At 37.0% G+C, this 20,814-nt stretch overlaps 1 protein-coding gene and 2 long non-coding RNA genes across 9 annotated transcripts in view; 1 reads left to right on the forward strand and 2 right to left on the reverse strand.

Annotated features, from left to right (window-relative positions):
• The window catches only part of LOC309640733, a 242,823-nt gene that overhangs the window by 78,201 nt on the left and 143,808 nt on the right, over window positions 1–20,814 (reverse strand). The window lies entirely within an intron of this gene.
• The window catches only part of DENND5B (DENN domain containing 5B), a 228,545-nt gene that overhangs the window by 50,768 nt on the left and 156,963 nt on the right, over window positions 1–20,814 (forward strand). Inside the window, exon 2 of one of the 7 annotated variants that reach the window (XM_082419604.1) lies at window positions 13,415–13,444. The exons of the other annotated variants lie outside the window; for them this stretch is intronic. Within the exon in view, the coding sequence (XP_082275730.1) occupies window positions 13,415–13,444 (30 nt within the window). The remainder of the gene's footprint in view (window positions 1–13,414; window positions 13,445–20,814) is intronic. 7 annotated transcript variants of the gene reach the window in all.
• LOC309640725 overlaps window positions 1–20,814 on the reverse strand; it is a 104,994-nt gene that overhangs the window by 16,867 nt on the left and 67,313 nt on the right. The gene's annotated exons all lie outside the window — the stretch shown is intronic.

Genomic DNA, 20,814 nt, shown 5'->3' on the forward strand with positions numbered 1-20,814 from the left:
CCCTCGCACAGAAACAGAGACCCAACACAGCCAAAAATAAATAAATAAATAAAAATTAAAAAAAAAAATTTAAAAAATTAAATTTGTCCTTTAGGGAGTAATTCTGTAGTATAAAATGTGTAAATTCTTTACTCTAGGTACTTAATTTGCCATTTTTATTTGCCAGGTAGACTTTTGGGCACTAAATGAGATGGCGCTGGCCACATGTATTAACATTATTTCTAAGCTTATCTTTCTGCCCTCCAGACTTGAAGCTACTTGAGGGAAGCAGTTTAGCATAACAGTTAAGTACATGAGTTCTGGAGTTTAAAGTGCCTGAGATTAAACCCCAGCTCTGAGACTTGCTAGTTTTGCCTCTTAAATTTTCTAAGCTTTAGTTTATCATCTCTAAAACAAGGATGTTTAACTCATAAAATTGTTGGATTAATAAATGAGATAATATGCAGTGTCTGGTGTACATAGGAAACAATAAATATAATCTATTATTCACCTTTATAACCCCTGAGCATCTAGTACAGTGCCAGAATGTATACTCATTATCAATATAATTGATAAATATGCTTAAAATAAAAGCAAATGCTCATGTGTTTGATATTTGTACCTCATTTTGACTATAGTCACTACACTCAAGGCCATATCAGCTCCTATCACAGGCCTGACAAATACTAGGTACTCAATACATGTTTGAATAAATTGTTGATTTTTCACTTGTCCTTGAAATGACAAGTTTTTCTGTTTGGCACTTTATGTTATGCTAAACCGATTGGAGCTTTAGGTGTCCCTTTTGAAAACTGAAATTATGAATTCAGGAAGTTAGATGTTGGCTAGTCAGATTTCAAAGTGATGATGAGTTTTTTTATTGTTTTTTGTTTCTAAAGCTGAGCATCTCAGGTAAGAGACAAACTGTTACAGGTATACGGAGCAGAAATTATTTAATTTATTTGCATGTACCTGGCATTGAGATATATTTCCTTGCTGTTTCTCTTTTGCCATGTGTAGGTAAGGAAATGGTTTGCTATGCTTTAAATTGTGTGTTGTTTTTTTTTTTTCCCATGAGACTCTTACATTAGTGTATACCGGAATATATTTGTGACTCAGATAGGGTCTCTGTGTATAGGTCCTTTTTGGTAGCAGAACTCTTTTCCTTGTCCTTTGCACATAGAGTTCTTCTTTTCAAGTCTCTGAACATGACTAGGGTCTTGAAGGGTTCCAGCTAATCTCCTGTTCCATTTTCTCATGGGAATATACTCCCTCTAGTACTAGTACTTTCTTCCACAGTCTTTGTAAGGTGAGATGAGTTCACTGAGGGTGAATTTCTTCCTCCCTGCTTCCTTTCTTTCCTTCCTTCTGCTATATTAAGTAGAGTGGACAGGGTAGGCCTCACTAAGAAGTGATCTTTGAACAAAGACTTGAAGGAAGTAAGGGAGTTAACCAAGTGAATGTTTGGGATAAATGCCTTCCAGGCTAAGAGAACAGGAAAAGCAAAGGCCCTCAGTGGGGTTCTGGTGGTTGTCTTGTGACTTCAAGGAACCTTAAGGGGCCTGGAGGAATGAGCAGTGGAAAGAATAACAGGAGGGGAGGGCAGAAGGGTCACATGTGAGGTCAGATCATGAAGGGCCTTGTATCATTGAAAGGGCTTTGGTTTTAACTCTAAGAGAGATGGGGAGCCATGGCAGGGTTTGAACAGAGGAGAGACCTCTGACTTAGTTTTAAAAGGATCATTCTGGCAGCTGTATAAAGTCGAAACTGTAGGGGTATTAGGGTAGAAGCAGGAAGATCTGTGAGGAAGCCTGCAGTAATCTAGGCAAGAAATGGTGGCAGCTCAGAACACATGGTGAGATCTGGTTAGTTTCTAGATATATTTGGAAGATTGAAGCAATAGGATTTCATTACCAAATCATGGGATGTGAGAGAAGGATAGGAATCAAGAACAGTTCCAAAGGTTTTGACTTGAGCAACTTGAAAAATGGAGTTGATGTCAGCTTAAATGGGGAAGACTGGGTTGCATTGGTTGGAGGGGTGGCAGTGCAGATCAGGAATTTATTTTTGGACATGCTGAGTTTGAAATGCTTATTAGATATCTTGGTCAAGTATGTGGTTAAGTGTATGAGTTTCAAGTTAGAAAAGACTGAGCTGGAATTATAAATTATGCATGTATTTAAATCCTTGAGAGTGGATAACATTACCCAAGGAGAGAACTGTAGATAGAGGAGAGGAAAAGGGCCAACGATAGCTCATGGACACTCTAGCATTAATACTGTATCTAATAAGCACATTTAAAACATTTTTAGGGAAAAATTATGAGTATTTTTTTAATATATATATTTTTACATTTTTATTTATAAATTTATTTATTTATTTATTTTTGGCTGTGTTGGGTCCTCGTTGCTGTGCGCGGGCTTTCTCTAGTTGCGGCAAGCGGGGGCTACTCTTTGTTGCGGTGCGCAGGCTTCTCACTGCGGTGGCTTCTCTTGTTCCGGAGCACAGGCACTAGGTGTGCAGGCTTCAGTAGTTGTGGAGCACGGGCTTTAGGTGTGCGGGCTTCAGTAGTTGCAGCACGCAGGCTCAGTAGTTGTGGCTCACGGGCTCTAGAGCACAGGCTCAGTAGTTGTGACGCACGGGCTCAGTTGCTCTGCGGCATGTGGGATCTTCCTGGACCAGGGCTCGAACCCATGTCCCCTGCATTGGCAGGCAGATTCTTAACCACTGTGCCACCAGGGAAGTCCCATGAGTATTTTTTTAAAGGATAGAATAGTAAAGGATGGTGGCTGCACTCAGAGTATCTCTTTCTTTTCCCTCTTTTTCCTTCTCTTAGAAAATTCTTAAAATTTTTCCTTTGGTAGTAAACTCAAGGTCACAGTGAACATACGGCTGACCTTTTTCCTGGTGGATTAACATCTTTTGATTGTGTTCCTTTCACTGTTTCACTGATGTTCTAAAATCTTCGATTGAACTTCAAGTATATAATTGCTAAACAGATATTAATAAATACTGTCAGATGCTTACTTTTCCATCACACTTTCATTAAGCTGAACAATGAAACAAAATATAGGCAGAATATCTTTACTGGTGTAATTGATATATTAATATTATAAATTTTGAAAATGACTAGCTGTTGGACATAGGAGGGTTTAAATTTTTTTCTTGTGTTTTTATTCCTTGCTTGAGATAATGCCAGAATATTTGTGTTTTAGCAACTTTGTGTGCTTAATCAGTGTATCATAATGAATGATAGAAAGTAGCTGATCTAGCTGATGGAAAATTCTTACTGATAGTTTCAATTAGTTGAATGGAGCCGATTCTGAACTATAATGTGGCTTAGGAGACCATGTCTTTCTTTTTTCTCTCTTCCATTCTGTGTCCCAGTTCTTGAGCTTGTCTCTGAATTTGTTGAGGAAAAGTAACTCATGGAGAGTAGCTTGATGTGCCGTCAGTTCATTTCCTCTACTAATGGAAGGGTTCAACTAAAATAGGTTGGAGACTGATTATTTTCCCTTCCCTCAGTAATAAGGATTATCTGTCAGTACTAGGATGGTAGAAAGTTTGCTTTTCATTTTTCACCTGTTATTAAAACTTCTGTTCTAAATAACATATTTACCGCTGAATGAAGGTGTATCTGGTGATTGAATGACTGATATTTGGAAGGACAAGTATACTTTTTTTTCTCCACACAGATAATGCTTCAACAATGCTGATTAAGCTGGCAGTTAAGAGTCTTAAATCACTCCTAATGAGGGATGAAATTGTGTCAGTTGCATTTGTTAATAGAAATCAATATCAAACTATATTCATGAGGTTTCTAGTTTGAACAACCACAGAATTTCAAATACTAAAATAAACCTTCAATTGCTAAATGGCTGTGTAGTCAATTCTTAGTCATTAGATTGATTGGTTTTTTTGGGCTTTACTACTGTTATTAAGCCAGTCCTTTAGGGGAGGGAAACAAAGGGGAATTGATTTAGAGTACTGTGCAAATGTGTTTTTCTCCATCAGTATGGGTATTTTTCTTGTTTTATTCATGGAGTAATGAGTTCAAAGAAGTTTTAGTAAAATGCCCAATTTTATTTGCAAAGTCAGAATAAACCTTGAAAATAGAAGCTTGTGATACTTGGGTACAAACTAAAAAACTAGGGAAGGGAGTTATTTAGATCTTGCGTCTAAAATTTAGAAGTTCTAGGGAATAGTTTCTGTTTGACCTTGGACATCTATAAGTCTCCATAGATCAGAGAGCTGGGGTTCGGTTTTCTCATTTTTCTGTTCCTTCAGTTTCACTGCGGTAATCTTTTTTAAAATATTTATTCAATTATTTATTTGGCTGCACTGGGTCTCAGTTGTGGCATGTGGGATCTTCGTTGCGGCATGCAGGATCTTTTAGTTGTGGCATGTGGACTCTTAATTGCGGCATGCATGTGGGATCTAGTTCCCTGACCAGGGATCGAACGTGGGCCCCCTGCATTGGGAGCACAGAGTCTTAACCACTGGCCCACCAGGGAAGTCCCCTCACTGCAGTAATCTTTGTGGAGTGATATCATTGCAATTGCTTTTTGTTCCAAGCCCAGGAAAAAGAAAAAAAGGAGGGACAGGGAAGTTTTGACCCATATTGATACATCATATATGAAGAAATTTAGAACTGCCCTCTATGAGGAATTACTGAAAGTAACAATAAAACTTTGTGATATACTTCCATGTAACTTTAGAATGGGCTCAGTGTCTGAGGATGGCCAAAGCTAGATTATCATGATAGTGAGCTGCTGAGACTAGTCTGTTTGGTTGGTTTTGTTTCGGGGGGGTGGTAGACTTAAGAGCACCTTCCCGTGCTATGCTTCTGGTGTGGTTAAAGTGGTGAGCTTCTCTGTGGTATAACAGGTTGCTCACTGTTGCCACCCCTCAGCTCTTTTACTCATTTCTCCTCTTCCCTACTCTCCAAAAGACCTGAAGTGTAGTAGGCAGGTGGGGAGGGCTTTTTGCTTTTATTATTTTTTTTCCATTGTTAAGCTTCCTTATTCACCCTAAGCCTTGAATTTGTACTTCTACTTTTTGCCTTTAAAAAAAATGAATATAATTGTATTTTTAAACTGATTGTAAATATATTAAACATGATTTTATAGAAAATTCAAGCAGTACAGGGAAATATAAAGGAAGTAAAAATGAACAGCAGCCCAACTGTTGAGAGGTAACTACTGATACATTTTATTGGACATCATATTTCTACTCTCTATATGTGAAGATACAACATATAATAAGTAATTTATTTGTTTATTTAATATTAATAGTAACTTTAATATATACGACTGAAGTGTTTTATTTAATATATTTTCATAATCATAATTTGATTTCATTGTATAAAACACTATCTTAATCTTTTCAAACTGAATAATATATTTTGGAGGTGATTTCATTTTAGAGCTGCATTATCCTTTTAAGAATAGAATATTATGTACTTTATGATGCACTTATTTATTTACATATTGTCTTCCAATAGGTTCTTAGGTTGTTTTGAATTTTTTATTTATAAACAGTATTGCACAAAACTTCCTAGTAGGAAAATCTTTGCACACATTTTAAATTATTTCTTTAGGTCATATTCCTAAGGGGGAAGCTACTGGATCCAGTGGCATATATATTTTATTTTTTAATGCATATTGCCAAACTGCCCTCCATAAGGGCTGTACCGGTTTACTCTACCAGTATTCTTGAAGAAATATTACTGGTTTTGACATTTTTTTAAATCCTCCATTATTTATTTTGTTAAGAAAAGACACTCCAGTGAAAATTTCAGAATCTCTTTATTCTATAGAAAATAGCTTTCTTACTAGTGTCCTGCAAAAGCCTCTGGAATTTCCAGGTGTTGTAAAGTTCTCTTTTGAAAATTGAGTGTCCTCTTCCAGAAACCCATGTGACAAAAATTTCTTTTTCTAAAAAAATACATAGGGACTTCCCTCGTGGCACAGTGGTTAAGAATCCACCTGAAAATGCAGGGGACACGGGTTTGGGCCCTGGTCCGGGAAGATCCAACATGCCATGGAGCAACTAACTCCGTGCGCCATAACTAATGAGCCTGCGCTCTAGAGCCTGTGAGCCACAACTACTGAGCCCACATGCCACAACTACTGAAGCCTATGTGCCTAGAGCCCGTGCTCCGCAACAAGAGAAGCCACCACAATGAGAAGCCCGTGCACCGCAATGAAGAGTAGCCCCGACTCGCCACAACTAGAGAAAGCCCGCGCGCAGCAACAAAGACCCAACACAGCCAAAATAAAAATAAATTAATTAAAAAAAATACATAGGTACCATAATTAAAGTAACATTTGCCTTTTAAAATAATTTTTAAAATCTTAGGTTTTATTCACAACTTTAAAAATTATAATTTCTTTTCTTAGAATTAAGAAAAAAAGACAGTGCCTTTTTAGTGTAACAAGGAGACTTGGTTATCACTGCTGATGCAAGTAGATGGTACATTTTAACTCATTTCTGAACTTTCTTACTGAAGCCATAATTAGAAAATGAGCTTGGCTTTCAGTACTGTGCTTATTGATCCTATGCTGAAAGGCCCAAGTTTTCATTTGCATGCAGTAATATATTCTCTGTGTAAGGCAACTATAGTACTGACCATTGAAAAAATACCTAGCCATAAATTAATTAAATTGGTCCCCTTGAGGGCACTCTTGCTGAAAAGGTCCATCCTTTTACCCAAAGAAGGAAAAGGTTTGATTAATTTACAGATTCTGCTCCAGCATATTATATATTATTTGGGAAAATATCAGGCTCTCATGAATTTAAAAAAAATTATCCTATGGGAAATTCACTTACCTGTTAATTGAATTAGTTTCCAGAAGGATGTGAAAGCCTCAGGTCTTGTGATGGGAGTCAGGTTTGTTGAGAGACAGTGTGTCATGTAAGGAAAAAACCTGGTCTCAGAGTCAGATATTCTGGGTTTTACTCCTGTTGGGAGACTCACTTGACCTCTCTAGGCCTCAGTTTTCTCAACTGAGCAGAGTTGGTTCAGCCGCGCTTTGCGGAGCTGAATGAGCATGTCAGTCACTGGGAGGCAGAGTCTGGTTCAGTAGGTCTGGACTGGGCCTGAGGTTCTGCATTTTGAACAAGCTCCTGGGTAATAGCAATGCTGCTGGCCCAAATATCGCAATTTGAATAGCAAGGAAATAGGTGATATCTGTGTTTTCTTCTAGCTCAAAAAGACTGATTCTAACTTAAGCTGTAGTAGACATTGTTTAATATCTTAACATTTTAAATAAATATTTTTTTGGCCGCACCTTGCGGCATGCGGGATCTTAATTCCCCGACCAGGGATCAGACCCGCACCCCCTGCAGTGGAAGCATGGAGTCTTAACCCCTGGACCGCCAGGGAGGTTTCCATTTTAAATATTTTTAATACTATTAGGTTTAAGTGAAAGAAGACAAGTGTCTTTACAACTTTTAAGTTTGCTAGCAAGAGACTTTCTTCTGATCATGTCTAAGATTTGTTTTAAAGTATTCCACTCCCTCCCTTAAAAAAGTTGGGGGGGGATAGATAAAACAAGAATAACAAAATATTGGTAATTGTTGAAGCTGGATGATGGGTACATAGAGGTTAATTATACTTTTCCCTTATTCTCGTCCTTAGGTGAAAGTTTGAAAATGTATTTTAAACAAAGAAAGAAAAGTAAAACACAAACAAAACTAAATGTGAATTTGCCACTATCACAGACTGATGATATATATACATATCTATATCTATCTAGCTTTAGGCACCATTTCTCAGTACTAACTTGCCTAATAGGAAGCAATGTGGCAGTGACCTGAGAGAGTCTTTGAAGGAAAAAAGCACAATGGCTAATGAAGCACATTTGCTGGAAGGAGATAAACTCAGAGCTGCCATTCTCCATGTGCGAATCTTAGGCTGTTTGTTTCTGTTAAACATTGCAGACGTGTCTCTGCCAACTAAAGTTGAATGTGTTAGTGTGATATTTTTGGAAATTCACTTTGCAAACTGTGAACACAACATAGATTTTGGTTGCTGTTGTTGAATGTATCAATCAAATATCGCCATTTTTTTTAATAGGACAAAGATACTTAAATTAGTGTACAGGAAATACACATTCAACAATGTTTTCTGCTATGCCAGGGGCTTTTAGATGTGGGATTATAATGTTGCTTTTATTATTTTTATTTATTTATTTATTTATTTTGTATAAGCAAGGTTTTTAAAAAATTTTTAAAATAAATTTATTTATTTACTTTTGGCTGCATTGGGTCTTTGTTGCTGTGCGTGGGCTTTTTCTAGTCGTGGCTAGTGGGGGCTACTCTTCGCTGCGGTGCGTGGGCTTCTCATTGCGGTGGCTTCTCATTGCGGAGCACAGGCTCTAGGTGCACAGGCTTCAGTAGTTGTGGCACGTGGGCTCAGTAGTTGTGGCTCGCAGGCTTAGTTGCTCCGTGGCATGTGGGATCTTCCCGGACCAGGGCTCACACCTGTGTCCCCTGCCTTGGCAGGCGGATTCTTAACCACTGCACCACCATGGAAGCCCAATGTTGCTTTTAAATCTAGAGTGATTTTACACTCTAAGCAGAAAATCTTGATTCCCACTAAATATGTATTTTTCAGGGAGGAGTTGAAAACAAAATGGAGAAAGAATATAACAGAGCTTCGTTTTGGTAAGGTTTCGGGAAAATGATCAGAAAATAGTTATAGGATGACACCCTGTTTAGGAAATAACATTTTGATATGGGATAAACAAATATACTCTAATATAAAGCTAACTATCTAGATTAGTTATTTTATAGGTCATATATATAGTTTATAATTTGAGAATAAATATTTAAAAAGCACAAATTAATGCTAAGTTAATAACAAAAACTAGAAAGTAAAATAATAAAATATTTTAGAAGTGTAAACCCCAGACACAATGATTGTTAATATTTCATTGTATTTCCTTTCTGTTTTTAATGTGATTTTATATAGTTTTTCTCCTACCTTACATATCCTTTTATCCTGTTCTTTCACTGAATAGTGTAAAATATGCACTTTTCATTATTATTCAGTCTTTTATAAATATAACCTGAGTAAAGTAATTCTCTGTCAGGTCAGAGTGAAGACCTTCATGGCCCCCAAATGGGTAGCTTAGAAGTATCTTTTTACTTTGATTTATTTTTAGGCTAGGTCTAGGTTTTTTATTATGATGAGGGAAATGGGCATAGGAAGCATTTTCTGTTGGAGAGATCAAGGCAGTTGTGGGGTCCATTCGATATTTGAGTTTTGAACTGAAAGAGATTCTTACATTCATCCTGGAAAGAATGTAATCCCAGGTTGAACAGAGCCACGCTAGACCTTTAGTCCAGACCAGTGACAGCTCTGATGCCAGGATTCAGGACTTGGAAGGCTCTTCTTGGGGAAGTCACACTTCTGAATCAAACCCCAAAGTGAACCTTTGGGGATAATTAGGATGCGGTGCAGGTATATTTTGTCAGCCCAGGGAGTTCAAGCCTCAGCAAAGGACAAAACAAAATAAAAGATATGTATACACATACATGGATTAAGTGAGCTAATACAAATAAAGTGCTAAGAACAATTCTTACCACTTAGAATATAAATGTTAGGTACTGTGTAAAGAACTGAGGAGACTTTAAGTCAGCTTTTATGTTTAATGTTAAAAGTAGTTACACACTTTTTAACAAGAAAGCGTGAATTTCTTTGAACACTGAATAAACTGAACCAAGTTGAAAATAATGATTAAGGCTGTTTCTGCCTCTCTTTCTCCTTTATGTTTTACCCATTTTACTGAGGACCTTCCTCGGTTTTACCTATTTCTCTAATTTAAAAGCCTTTTTTAGATGCCTGAAGTAAAATGGGAGATAAGTCTTGGCTGATTATTAGAAGCAGGGGGAATTAGCTAATAATCTCACTGGTAATTGAGAACAGGAATTTAAATGTAAGGTCTTAGGCTTCTGTTCCTTTAAGGTTTAAAGTTTTCAGAAGTAAATGTACTTGTTCTATTAAGGAATTTCTTTGGAGCATGTTTTCATAAGAAAATTTTCATGGTGTCTGAACATGACTTGAACTTGACAGATTTCCCTTATCATCAGTGTACTTGCTTTTAAAGATGTGAAAGTGTGTATTCTATTTTTAAAATCCAATAAATTTTTAATTCTGACACATTCAGTTTGTGCTTGGATTTTCAGATCTCTAGCAATGTTAATTTTCAAGCCTGAAAGTTTGAACTATGTTAAGATCATGGATCCCATTGAAAATGTAATAAAATGTTTGAACCTTCTTTCTAGAAAAATGTATGTACATTCAAAATGTTGTATACAGTGAGATTTTTCACAAATATCCTGAAACAAAAATCCATATATTGTTTTTAAACTGTTGCACCTCCTAAGTTAAAAAACAAAATAAAATAAAATAAAATAAAATTAAATTAAAAAACAAGGTTCCTTCTACCAGGGGAAAAAAGAACAAAACTGTTGTTCCTCCTTAGATATGTTACTAGTCTGTTTCCATTTAGTTAATGTCTCATTGTATTAAATTTCATTAAAATTGAACTACAGTGATATAGTGTTTAGTTTGCATAACACAAAAGTTCTAGATTGTCTCTTTGGAAGCAATAATAAGATAGAGGAGGGGCGGGACTTCCCTGGCAGCGCAGTGGATAAAAGACTCCGCGCTCTCAATGCAGGGGCCCAGGTTCAATCCCTGGTCAGGGAACTAGATCCCACATGCATGACGCAACTAAGAGTTGGCATGCCACAACTAAGAAGCCCATGTGCCACAACTGAGGAGCTGCCTGCTGTATCTAAGACCCGGCGCAACCAAATATATAAATAAATATTTTTAAAGAAAATAGAGGAGGGGCAGTTGTGCTAAATGGATTTTTTGGAGGGTGCAGAATTCAAAGCAGTGACTACTGATAAGGCAAATATAGCTATCCCTGTTTTATATACTTTATATATTTGTATATACTTTGTCTTTTAAAAATGTAATATAAGAGATTCTTAATAAAAATTATCATCATTTTGTGTTGGGCATTTTTTAAAAGGTATTCTCTTGAGTGATGGATGTTTAATTCTTTTTATAGGACTTGGAATGGTATATAGCAGTATATATTGTAAAATTTGGGGGAACCAGAAAATCTTTCAAGACATTTAAGTAGTCTGGACTTCCTTCAGTGGATCCAGTTTCCTTGAAGAAATGCTGATAGCTCCATCCAATCTTAGGATGACTGAGGTTATAAAATTTTCTTTGGTTCTTTTCTGCCCTGATGTGTACCACTTTGTGATTTTATAGGTTGCTGTAACTGTCTCCTTTGGTGATCTAGTCCAATATCATGACTTCAGTATAATCTTATATTAGCACTCTACTGATTAAATGTTAAATTTATATCACTAGCTTAGAGTTTTCTCCTGAAATCCAGACTTTTATCTAACTGCCTTCTTAACATCTCCATTTTGAATTAGTATCTCAAAATTAGTATGTCCAAAACTGGAATTCTATTATTTCCTATAAAAAGTATTCTTCCCCTTCTCAGTTGATGGTAGGTCAGTCTCAAAGCCTTGGAGTCACTCCTGATTCCTCTCTTTCTCTCACTCTTCACACTCTGTTTAGTCTATCAGTAATTACTGCCTCAACCTTCAAAATATATCCAGACTCCAGCCACATCTCACCAACTCCACTGCTACCACCCGGTTAGAGTTACTATCATCTTTTGCCTAGGTTACAGCTTCCACAGTCTTCTGCTTCTTCCTTTGCCCCCTCTAGTGTATACTTAAAAATTTTTTTTCCTGCAGATTCTTATTTTGAAAAATATCAAATCTATAGAAGAGTTGAAAGAATAGTATAATAAAAACCCATAAACCCTTCCTGCTAGATTCACCTGTTGTTAACATTTTGCTACATTTGTAAGTTATCTAGTGAGTGTTCTCTCTCTATATATGTGTATTTGTTTTTGCTATACAATTTGAAAGAAAGTTACACGTTTTATGAAAGTTCATCTCTGATTCTTTCAATATATAACCCCTACGAACAAGGATATTATCCTGTAACTGCAATCCTATTATCACATCTAAGAAAATTAATGTTAATTCAGTATCATCTAATGTCTAAGAAATATCTTTTATACCTTTCCCTTCTGTAGTAGGCTGAATAATAGCCCTCTAAAATATCAGATCCTAATTCCCAGAACCTAAATGTTACCTTACTTGGAAAAAGTATTTTTGCAGATGTGATTAAATTCACGATTTTGAGATGGAGAGATTATCCTATCCTGGATTATCCTGGTGGACTCTAAATGCTTTTCACATGTGTCCCTATAAGAGGGAGGCAGAGAGAGATTTCACACACACACACACACACACACACACACACACGCATACACAGGAGGAATTGATGTAAAGATAGAGGTAAATATTGCAGTGATACAGCCAACAAACCAAGGAATGCCAGCAGCCACCAGAAGCCAGGAGCAGATTTTCCTCTAGAGCCTCCAGAAGAAGTACAGCCCTGCCAACACCTTGCTTTCAGCCAGTGATACTGATTTCTGATATCTGGCCTTCAGAGCTGTGAGGCATTACATTTCTGTTTTATGTCACACAGTTTGTTATATTGTTATAGCAGCCATAGGAAACTAATATACACCCCTTTTAAGGATTTCAGTCAAGGTTGTTCATTTTGCTTGGTCGTTAGGGATCTTTTAATTTAAAATAGTTCCCCTCACCCTTTTTTTTGTTTTTCACGACACTGACTGTTTTAAAGAGTTCAGGCCTGTTGTTTTGTAGAATGTCCCATATTCTGGAATTACCTTATTGTTTTCTCATGGTTAGGTTCAGGCTAAACATTTTTTGCCGAGAATACCACATAGGTGATGTTGAGTAAAGAGTATTCTTAATACAACTGCCAGAGTGATTCTTTTAAAACATTAAGTTGGGGCACAGTACTTTGTGCAGTCTCCAGTGGCCCCCATTCTGTTCAGAGGAAAAGCCAAAGCTCTCCTGTGGTGTGGTTCCTGAAACCTGCCTCGCCTTCTCCCCTCCCACTCACCCCTCACTCTGTGCTCTCTTCTCACTGATTGTGGTGCTGCTTCCTGAACAAGCTGGGCACGCTCCAGTCGTGGAACCTTTGCTCTAGCTGCCCCGTTGCCTGGAATGCTCTTCCCCCAGGTATCCTTTGGCCTGCTCCCCCTCATGTCTTGCTCAGATGTCCTCTTCTCAGTGAGGCCTTTCCACACCACTATTTTAAAAATTACATCTTTCCTCCCCTCCCCCACTTCCGATCTCCCAACACTGCTTTACTGTGGTGTTTTTCCATAGCATTTATTACCTTCTCACACACCACATAACTTACTTATTAAAGTTATTATTTATTGTCTGCTTCTCCTACTTGAAATACAATCACCACAAGGCAGAAATCTTTGTTTTTTGTTCACAGATTCATCCCATGATCTCATGTTCATAGCAGGTACACAACATTTGTTGAATAAACGTGAACGAACTTTAGATGAGTATATCTAATTTTACGTTACTCCACAGTAGAGAGTCTGCTTAAAAAAAAAAATAGGCAAAACACTTTACTTTGAAATAACTTTATTTATTTATTTAATACATTTATTTACTTTTGGCTGTGTTGGGTCTTCATTGCTGTGCGTGGGCTTCTCATTGTGGTGGCTTCTCTTGTTGTGGAGCACAGGCTCTAGGTGTGTGGGCTTCAGTAGTTGTGGCACACGGGCTCAGTAGTTGTGGCTCATGGGCTCTAGAGCGCAGGCTCAGTAGTTGTGACGCATGGGCTTAGTTGCTCCGCGGCATGTGGGATCTTCCTGGACCAGGGCTCGAACCCGTGTCCCCTGCATTAGCAGGTGGATTCTTAACCACTGCACCACCAGGGAAGCCCCTGAGATAACGTTAGATTTGCAGAAGAATTTCTAAGACACTACAGAGTTCCTGTATACCTTTCATCCACCTCTCCAGATGTTAACATTCCACATAATCATGCTACATTTATCAAAACTAAGAAATTAACAGTGGCATAATACTGCTAACTAAACTACAGACTCTATTTGGATTTCACTAATTTTTCCACTGCTCTTCTCTTTCTGTTCCTCTGCCCAATACAGGATACCACACATTGCATTTGGTTGTGTCTCTTTAGTGTGCTCTAATCTGTGGAGAGACTGATTCAAAAAGACTGTAAATCTTTCCCAGGAATACTACCTTGTGTAAATTATTGTAAAACACTGCAACTTGTGCATTATTTGAACAGGTGGCTATTTCAAGGGAAAGAAAGATGGTAAAACTCAGGAGCACCAGAATATGTAGCCATGGGGCATTGGTAAACTTCAGACAAGAAGATCGTAGGATTTGACGGTATTTTCTGGTTTAGGTGCAGAGTATACCTATCTAGTCCATTTTCTTCTGCTATCAGAACTTCCCACCCCATCCATGCTATCACTTGAAGAGATGAATCCTAGAATAACACTTAACCATTTTTGACTTTTTAACAGGTAAATTTGACTCAGTATGTTTAATTTCACTCATTATTTGCCTATGTTACTCTTGGAGGGTAATTAATTCTGTAGTACACTAAAGATACATTGAGTATCTGCTCTATGTAATGCACTGCCTTAGGTCTTGGGAAAGTGGATGCAAAGAAGAGTAAGAAGTTTTTTACTGTTCAGAAGCTTGTGCTCTAGTATAGGTAACATATAACTAACAAATTATAATAACAACTGGTTTGACAGTGTAGAGGAAATTATTAATTTTTGCTAGGTAAGGTAAGAAATGGGGGAGGATCATATTTGAACTTGCCCTTAAAGTACTCATAGAGCTTTTAACACAGGTTAATTGAGATGTAATTCACATACCCTACACATACCAAACATACCATTTAAAGCAAACAATTCAATGGCTTTTAGTATATTCACAGGGTTATGAAACCATAAGCACAAATCAACTTTAGAGCATTTTCATTATCCTAAAAAGAAACCCCATATCTGTGTTGACTCCCTATTCTTCCTTCCTTTCAGCTCCTGGCAACTACAAATCTACTTTCTGTGTCTATAGATTTGCCTATTCTGCACAATCCATATAAATGAAATCATACAATATGTGTCTGACTTATCTCAGCATAATATTTTCAGAGTTCATCCATGTTATGGTACATATGAGTACTTCATTCCTTTGTATTGCCAAATATTATTCCATTGTACTGGAAGTATTATATTTTATTTTTCCATTCATCAGTCGATGGGTATCTTAGTGTTTCTACTTTTTGACTATTACGAATAATGCTGCTGTGAATATTCACGTACAGGGTTTTGGGGGGACATGTATTTTCAATAGTCTTGGGTATTGAAATTGGGAATGGAATTGCTGGGTTGAGGAACAGTCAGAATATTTTCTAAGGTACCGTTTTACATTCCTACCAGCAGTATATGAGGATTCCAATTTCTTCACATCCTAGCCAACACGTGTTCCTGTTTTTTGGTTTTCGGTTTTTGGTTTTTTTTGGCTGCCCCACGCGGCTTGTGGGATTTTAGTTCCCGGACTAGGGACTGACCGGGATCTTCGGCAGTGAGAGTGCGGAGTGTGGAGTCCTAACCACTGGGCCTCCAGGGAATTCCCTGGGTTTTTTTTTTTTTTTTTTTTTTTTTTTAAATTTTAGCCTAATCCTAGTGAATGTGAAGGGGCATCTCATTGTGGTTTTGATTTGCATTTCCCAAATGACTAATGATGCTGAGCATCTTTTCATGTGCTTATCAGCCATTTGTAGATCTTCTTTTGAGGCATAGAATTTTAATAGATAAAGAAAGGAAAAGGGAAGGGAGCACTTCAGCCTAACAGAACAGGGTCAAAGGCCTGAGAAATGGTGAAGAATCAGTAAAACTATAGAGTAGGGTCTCCAGAAGAAGAGTGAGAGAGGACACTGGAAAATTTAGGGATGCTTGGGTCTCTTAAGTTTATTTTTTGATGAGTCAAGTCACACTGTCCTCTGCTTCTCTTAAGCTTAACATTGCTTGAATTTCAAGGATATTCCTTCTTTTGTAAATGTCAGTGTGTTGTGGCTAGCGCATTTGATTGATTCATCCAACCTTAAATAAAGAATTATTGAGGGCTTACTTCATTCCAGGCGTTCCAGTCCTCAGTTAGTAAGGGGGGTAGATCAGTGAGCAAAAACAGGCAAGGTCCTTGCTTTTCATGGAGCTTATTTTCTAGTGGGGGTGATTTTTTTACCAATAAAAAACTGCCTGTTACAGGCTGCCTTTATCCAGCATTTCTGGGCTCGGTAAACAAATCCAGGTCTACTTTGTTCATGCTGTTGCTGATTTTGTTGGCTTGGGTCATAGCGCCTTTCAGCTTTCACCTTTTCAGACCTAAAGTTTAATCTTTAATCATCCCTTACACAGCAGCATCCTGAAATCCCTCTTGGCATCCTTGTTTCTCTTTCTGGGACTGTTACACTTGAAGTTTTTTCCACTGTCGTTTGTACCAATTAATCAAAAAGACTGATGAACTATAAAGAAAAGTTACATGAATATTTTAAACATTTTCTCTTAAAACATACTATGTGTATTTCATAAATGTTTGTTTTAGGACCAAGGCTTTTCCTTTGAATAAGGATCTGCTGACTATAATTTTCTATGATGTCTCTTATTATAAAGCTCGCATATAATGAATCATCTATGATTTTTAGTTTCCGTTTCTTTACAGTAGAGTGAGAATTTAAAGCCATTTCAAAGAAATCTGAGTGCAAAATCCTTCTAGATTTTTTTTTTTTTTTTTTTTTTTTAAATTTATTTATTTTATTTTATTTATTTTTGGCTATGTTGGGTCTTTTTTGCTGCACGTAGGCTTTCTCTAGTTGTGGCAAGCGGGGGCTACTCTTTCATTTTGGTGCGCGGGCTTCTCATTGCGGTGGCTTCTCTTGTTGCAGAGCACAGGCTCTAGGCGCACGGGCCTCAGTAGTTGCAGCACATGGGCTCAGTAGTTGTGGCTCGCAGGCTCTAGAGCACAAGTTCAGTAGTTGTGGCACATGGGCTTAGTTGCTCCATGGCATGTGGGATCTTCCCGGACCAGGGATTGAACCCGTGTCCCCTGCATTGGCAGGCGGATTCTTAACCACTGCGCCACCAGGGGAGTCCCATCCTTCTAGATTTTTATGATTTTCCATTCCAGTCTTTAGTATTTCTGTATCTAATGAGACAGCTTATTATTTTTTTAGCAGCTTGCCTGTGTACATATTCAGCTTCATTTTCATAGAAATTATGAGTCTTTTCACAATCATATTTCATAATTTACTTAATAATTAAATTATGAATTCAGTATCATGTGAAACTGGATAAACATGTTGGGAATGGCTGTGGCAAACAAATTCAAGTACAGGATGTGGAAGTGCTACTGGCTACGAGCATTTTTGGCCTACTGTGGACATCAGCCATTATGTTTTACAGGAGAAACAGTGTTAGTTCAATCCAAGCTGTTGGTTAAGGAGAAATTGGTTAAGACAGCTGCTTCTGTATATTCCAAGTTAAGTACTCTTCCACTGTTTTCTCCTAGCACTCTATATAGACCTCTTTTATAACTCTTAATTCACTGCTTTAATCGTCTACTTGTTTGTCTTCCTTATGGGATTTCATAGTCTTTGAGGGCAAAGGTATACTCTCTTGTTGTTACATTCATAGTTCCTCGTATATTCTTGGCATGTAATCATTTATTCACTTTTAAAAAAGAATTGACTGGGACTTTCCTGGTGGTCCAGCGGTTAAGACTCCATGCTCCCAATGCAGGGGGCCTGGTTTCAATCCCTGGTCAAGGAACTAGATCCCACATGCCACAACTAAGATTCCGCATGCCGCAACTAAAGATCCTGCACACCGCAACAAAGATCCCTTGTGCTGCAACTAAAGACCCGGCTCGGCCAAATAAATACATGAATTAAAAAAAAAAAAATTGACTGCAAGCTCAATATAACTCAATAATATGACCAGTTCAGTGTGATTCCTAGTTTGTACTAGTTGTATGTAATGTTCAGAATAGTTCCACTGTATTTATGTTGTGTTGAACTAGGGTGATAGATTTTAAGATACATATTGACTAACTTGAGCACATCCCCTAAAAAGTTAATTCAGTGAGACTGAGACTATGTCTGTCATTCACTGCTGTATCTCCAGTACATACAATATAGAGTATTAATGCCTGGCAGACCAAAGGTGCTCAGTTTTTTAAGTTTTTTAAATTACTAAATCCAGGGAATAGAGAATAGGATGGTGATGTTTCTTTATTATTTCTTGAGGAATGATAAAATGAATAGGGTGTGCTTCCTTAGAAAAGGAGATTAGTGAATATATCAACCAAATTTGAAAATTTGAGGCCTAGTCATACAGAAGAGAATGTGGACCTCAGTAGCTCTAGAGAACTGAACCGGGACTAGAGAGTATAAATTATAGGAAAGCAGATTGTATGTTAAACTATTTTCTAATTATTAAGACTTTAAAAAAATAGAATGTATTATTTCATGAGGTCACTGGAAAAGAAGTTTAATGACTTATTTGAGGGGTGTAAAAAAATAAATTTTTGTATGAAATGTGCAGTTGGTTTATCTATACAAACTAAATTCATCCTAATTTAAGCCGTGTAATCTCTTGTTTCAGTCTTCCATAATGTTAATATTCTTTATCAGTTATTGTCTTATAACCTATTATAGGTCTCATGGTCTTGAGAAATAAATGACTTTTTATCTCCCCATTTAATTTTTAAGTTTGGTGGAAAGCCGATACTGTATCTTATTACAATAAAATTTTTTTTAATGGTATGCTTATAATCCAGAAATCTTGATGGATCCAGAAATCTTGATAGATTTTGAATAGCCCCAATTGTCTGCTTTATTTATTAGCGTTACGGATGGTGTGCCAATTAATCTGGCATCAGATTGCTGATAGTACCATAACGTTTGTTGAATCTGATGGGTGCAATAGTCATTACACCCCTCCATATGATATATAATGAATCTTCATATTATAATGAATAAGTTCTATGAGATATTACTATGAAATAGTACTGCAGAAGTCTGGATTTTTTTTTTTTAATCTTTGCTGCTCTCATAGCACTTTGCAGACTATCTTATTCATATAAGCTATTCAATAAATATTTATTAAAAGGCTGGAAAATCTCTTGAGTCCTTAAAAAACCAATCACCCATTTAAGGAATTATTTCTTGTTTTACAGAAAGTTTATAAGCCAAAAGTACTTTGGTCCAAATGTCAAGGTTATTAAATTATATTGTTAATTTATTCTTATGTCAACAGGGCTTAATTAATGATGCTCCATTTATTTATTCCAAACTTAGATACATAGCTATAAAAATAATTTTCCTCTTTGTCTAACTTCCAAAAAACTTAACTTGCTGTGTACTTCCTCTGCTTTCTTTAGATGGACTTATTCCAGTTTTGCCATATTAACAGTTGTGGGGTATTCCTTTTTGAACTGTACCCCATGTCTAGAGTATCACTTTTCTTACAGATTCACATGTATGTGGCCAAAGGAACAACTCCATGTTTTCTAAAAGGCCTAGAGAACATGTAGCAGGTACCTCTCGTTTCCCTTTGTGTTGGTCATTTTTTACGAATTACTGGAAGATGGTGGTTCCTGCTGACAGAACCATAGGTTAGTTCTTAAACATCATCTGGAATCTTTTGTTGGGCTTCTTTTGCTTATCAAAGTGTCACTGAGATTCATCCATGTTGTTGTGTACATCAGCAGTTTATTGCTTTTTACTACTGAGTTGTGTTCCATTGAATGAATATACTACAATTTGTATATCCTTCTGCTTTTTGGTGGACATTTGAGTTGTTTCCAGTTTTTTTGCTATTATGAATAAAGCTGACAGTCTTGTACAAATAATTTTGTGGATAATATGCTTCTTAGGAGTAGAATTGGAGGTGTATGGGTTAGGTATAAAACTCACCAACAGTTTTTTAAAGTGGCTTTGTCATTTTATAGTCCCACCAACAATGTATGAGTTCCAAGTGGTCAAGATCCTCACCAATACTTGGTATTGGTATTGTAAGTCTTTTAAATTTTGATCATTCTAATAGGTTTGAGGTGGTGTCTCATTGTGGTTTTAATTTGTATTTTACCTGACAATAATGTTGAGTACCTTTTCATTTGCTTATTGGCTTTTTGTATATATTAAATTTATTCTCTTGTTAAGATCTTTTGTCCATTTTTAAAAAATGGGTTGTCTTTTTTAAAAAAAATATTGATTATAGGAATTCTTTAAATATTCTGGTGATGAAGCCTTTGTCAGATATAAGGACTTTTGGTTTTGAAAATTAGTAAAATATTCAATCTAGAGGTTTCAAGATTCTTTGGGCATCTAAGTAATAGGTCAACTTATTATCGGCAGAAATTCAATTCCAATTATAAATCTAGGGTTGTAGAAGAAGATTGGTTAGGGGGTATGTGGATTTTTCGGTTATCTATTGCTGTGTAACAATGTATGCTGTATTCCATAGTGGCTTAAATCAGCAGTTATTTACTATTTCTCACAATTCTCTGGGTCAGCTAGGCAGGTCTTCTGTTTCACCCATTGCCTACTTGGGTCGCTAATTTGGCTAGATGTCCAGGATAGCTTCTCTCGCTTGACTTGGGTGGCTGAAATGGCTAGTGGCCAGGTGGGCCTCTCCTGCTTCTCCATGTCATCTCTCATTATTATTTAGTAGTTTAGCCCAAGTCTCTTTATGTGGTGGTTTGATTCTAAGAGAGAAAAAACAGGAGCTGTCAGGACTCTTAAGTGCTAGGCCTGGAACTGGCACAGCAACATTTCTGTCACATTCT

The sequence above is a fragment of the Balaenoptera physalus genome (genome assembly GCF_965194825.1).
Source record: "Balaenoptera physalus genome assembly, chromosome: 13".
NCBI classification, from domain to species: Eukaryota; Metazoa; Chordata; class Mammalia; order Artiodactyla; family Balaenopteridae; genus Balaenoptera; species Balaenoptera physalus.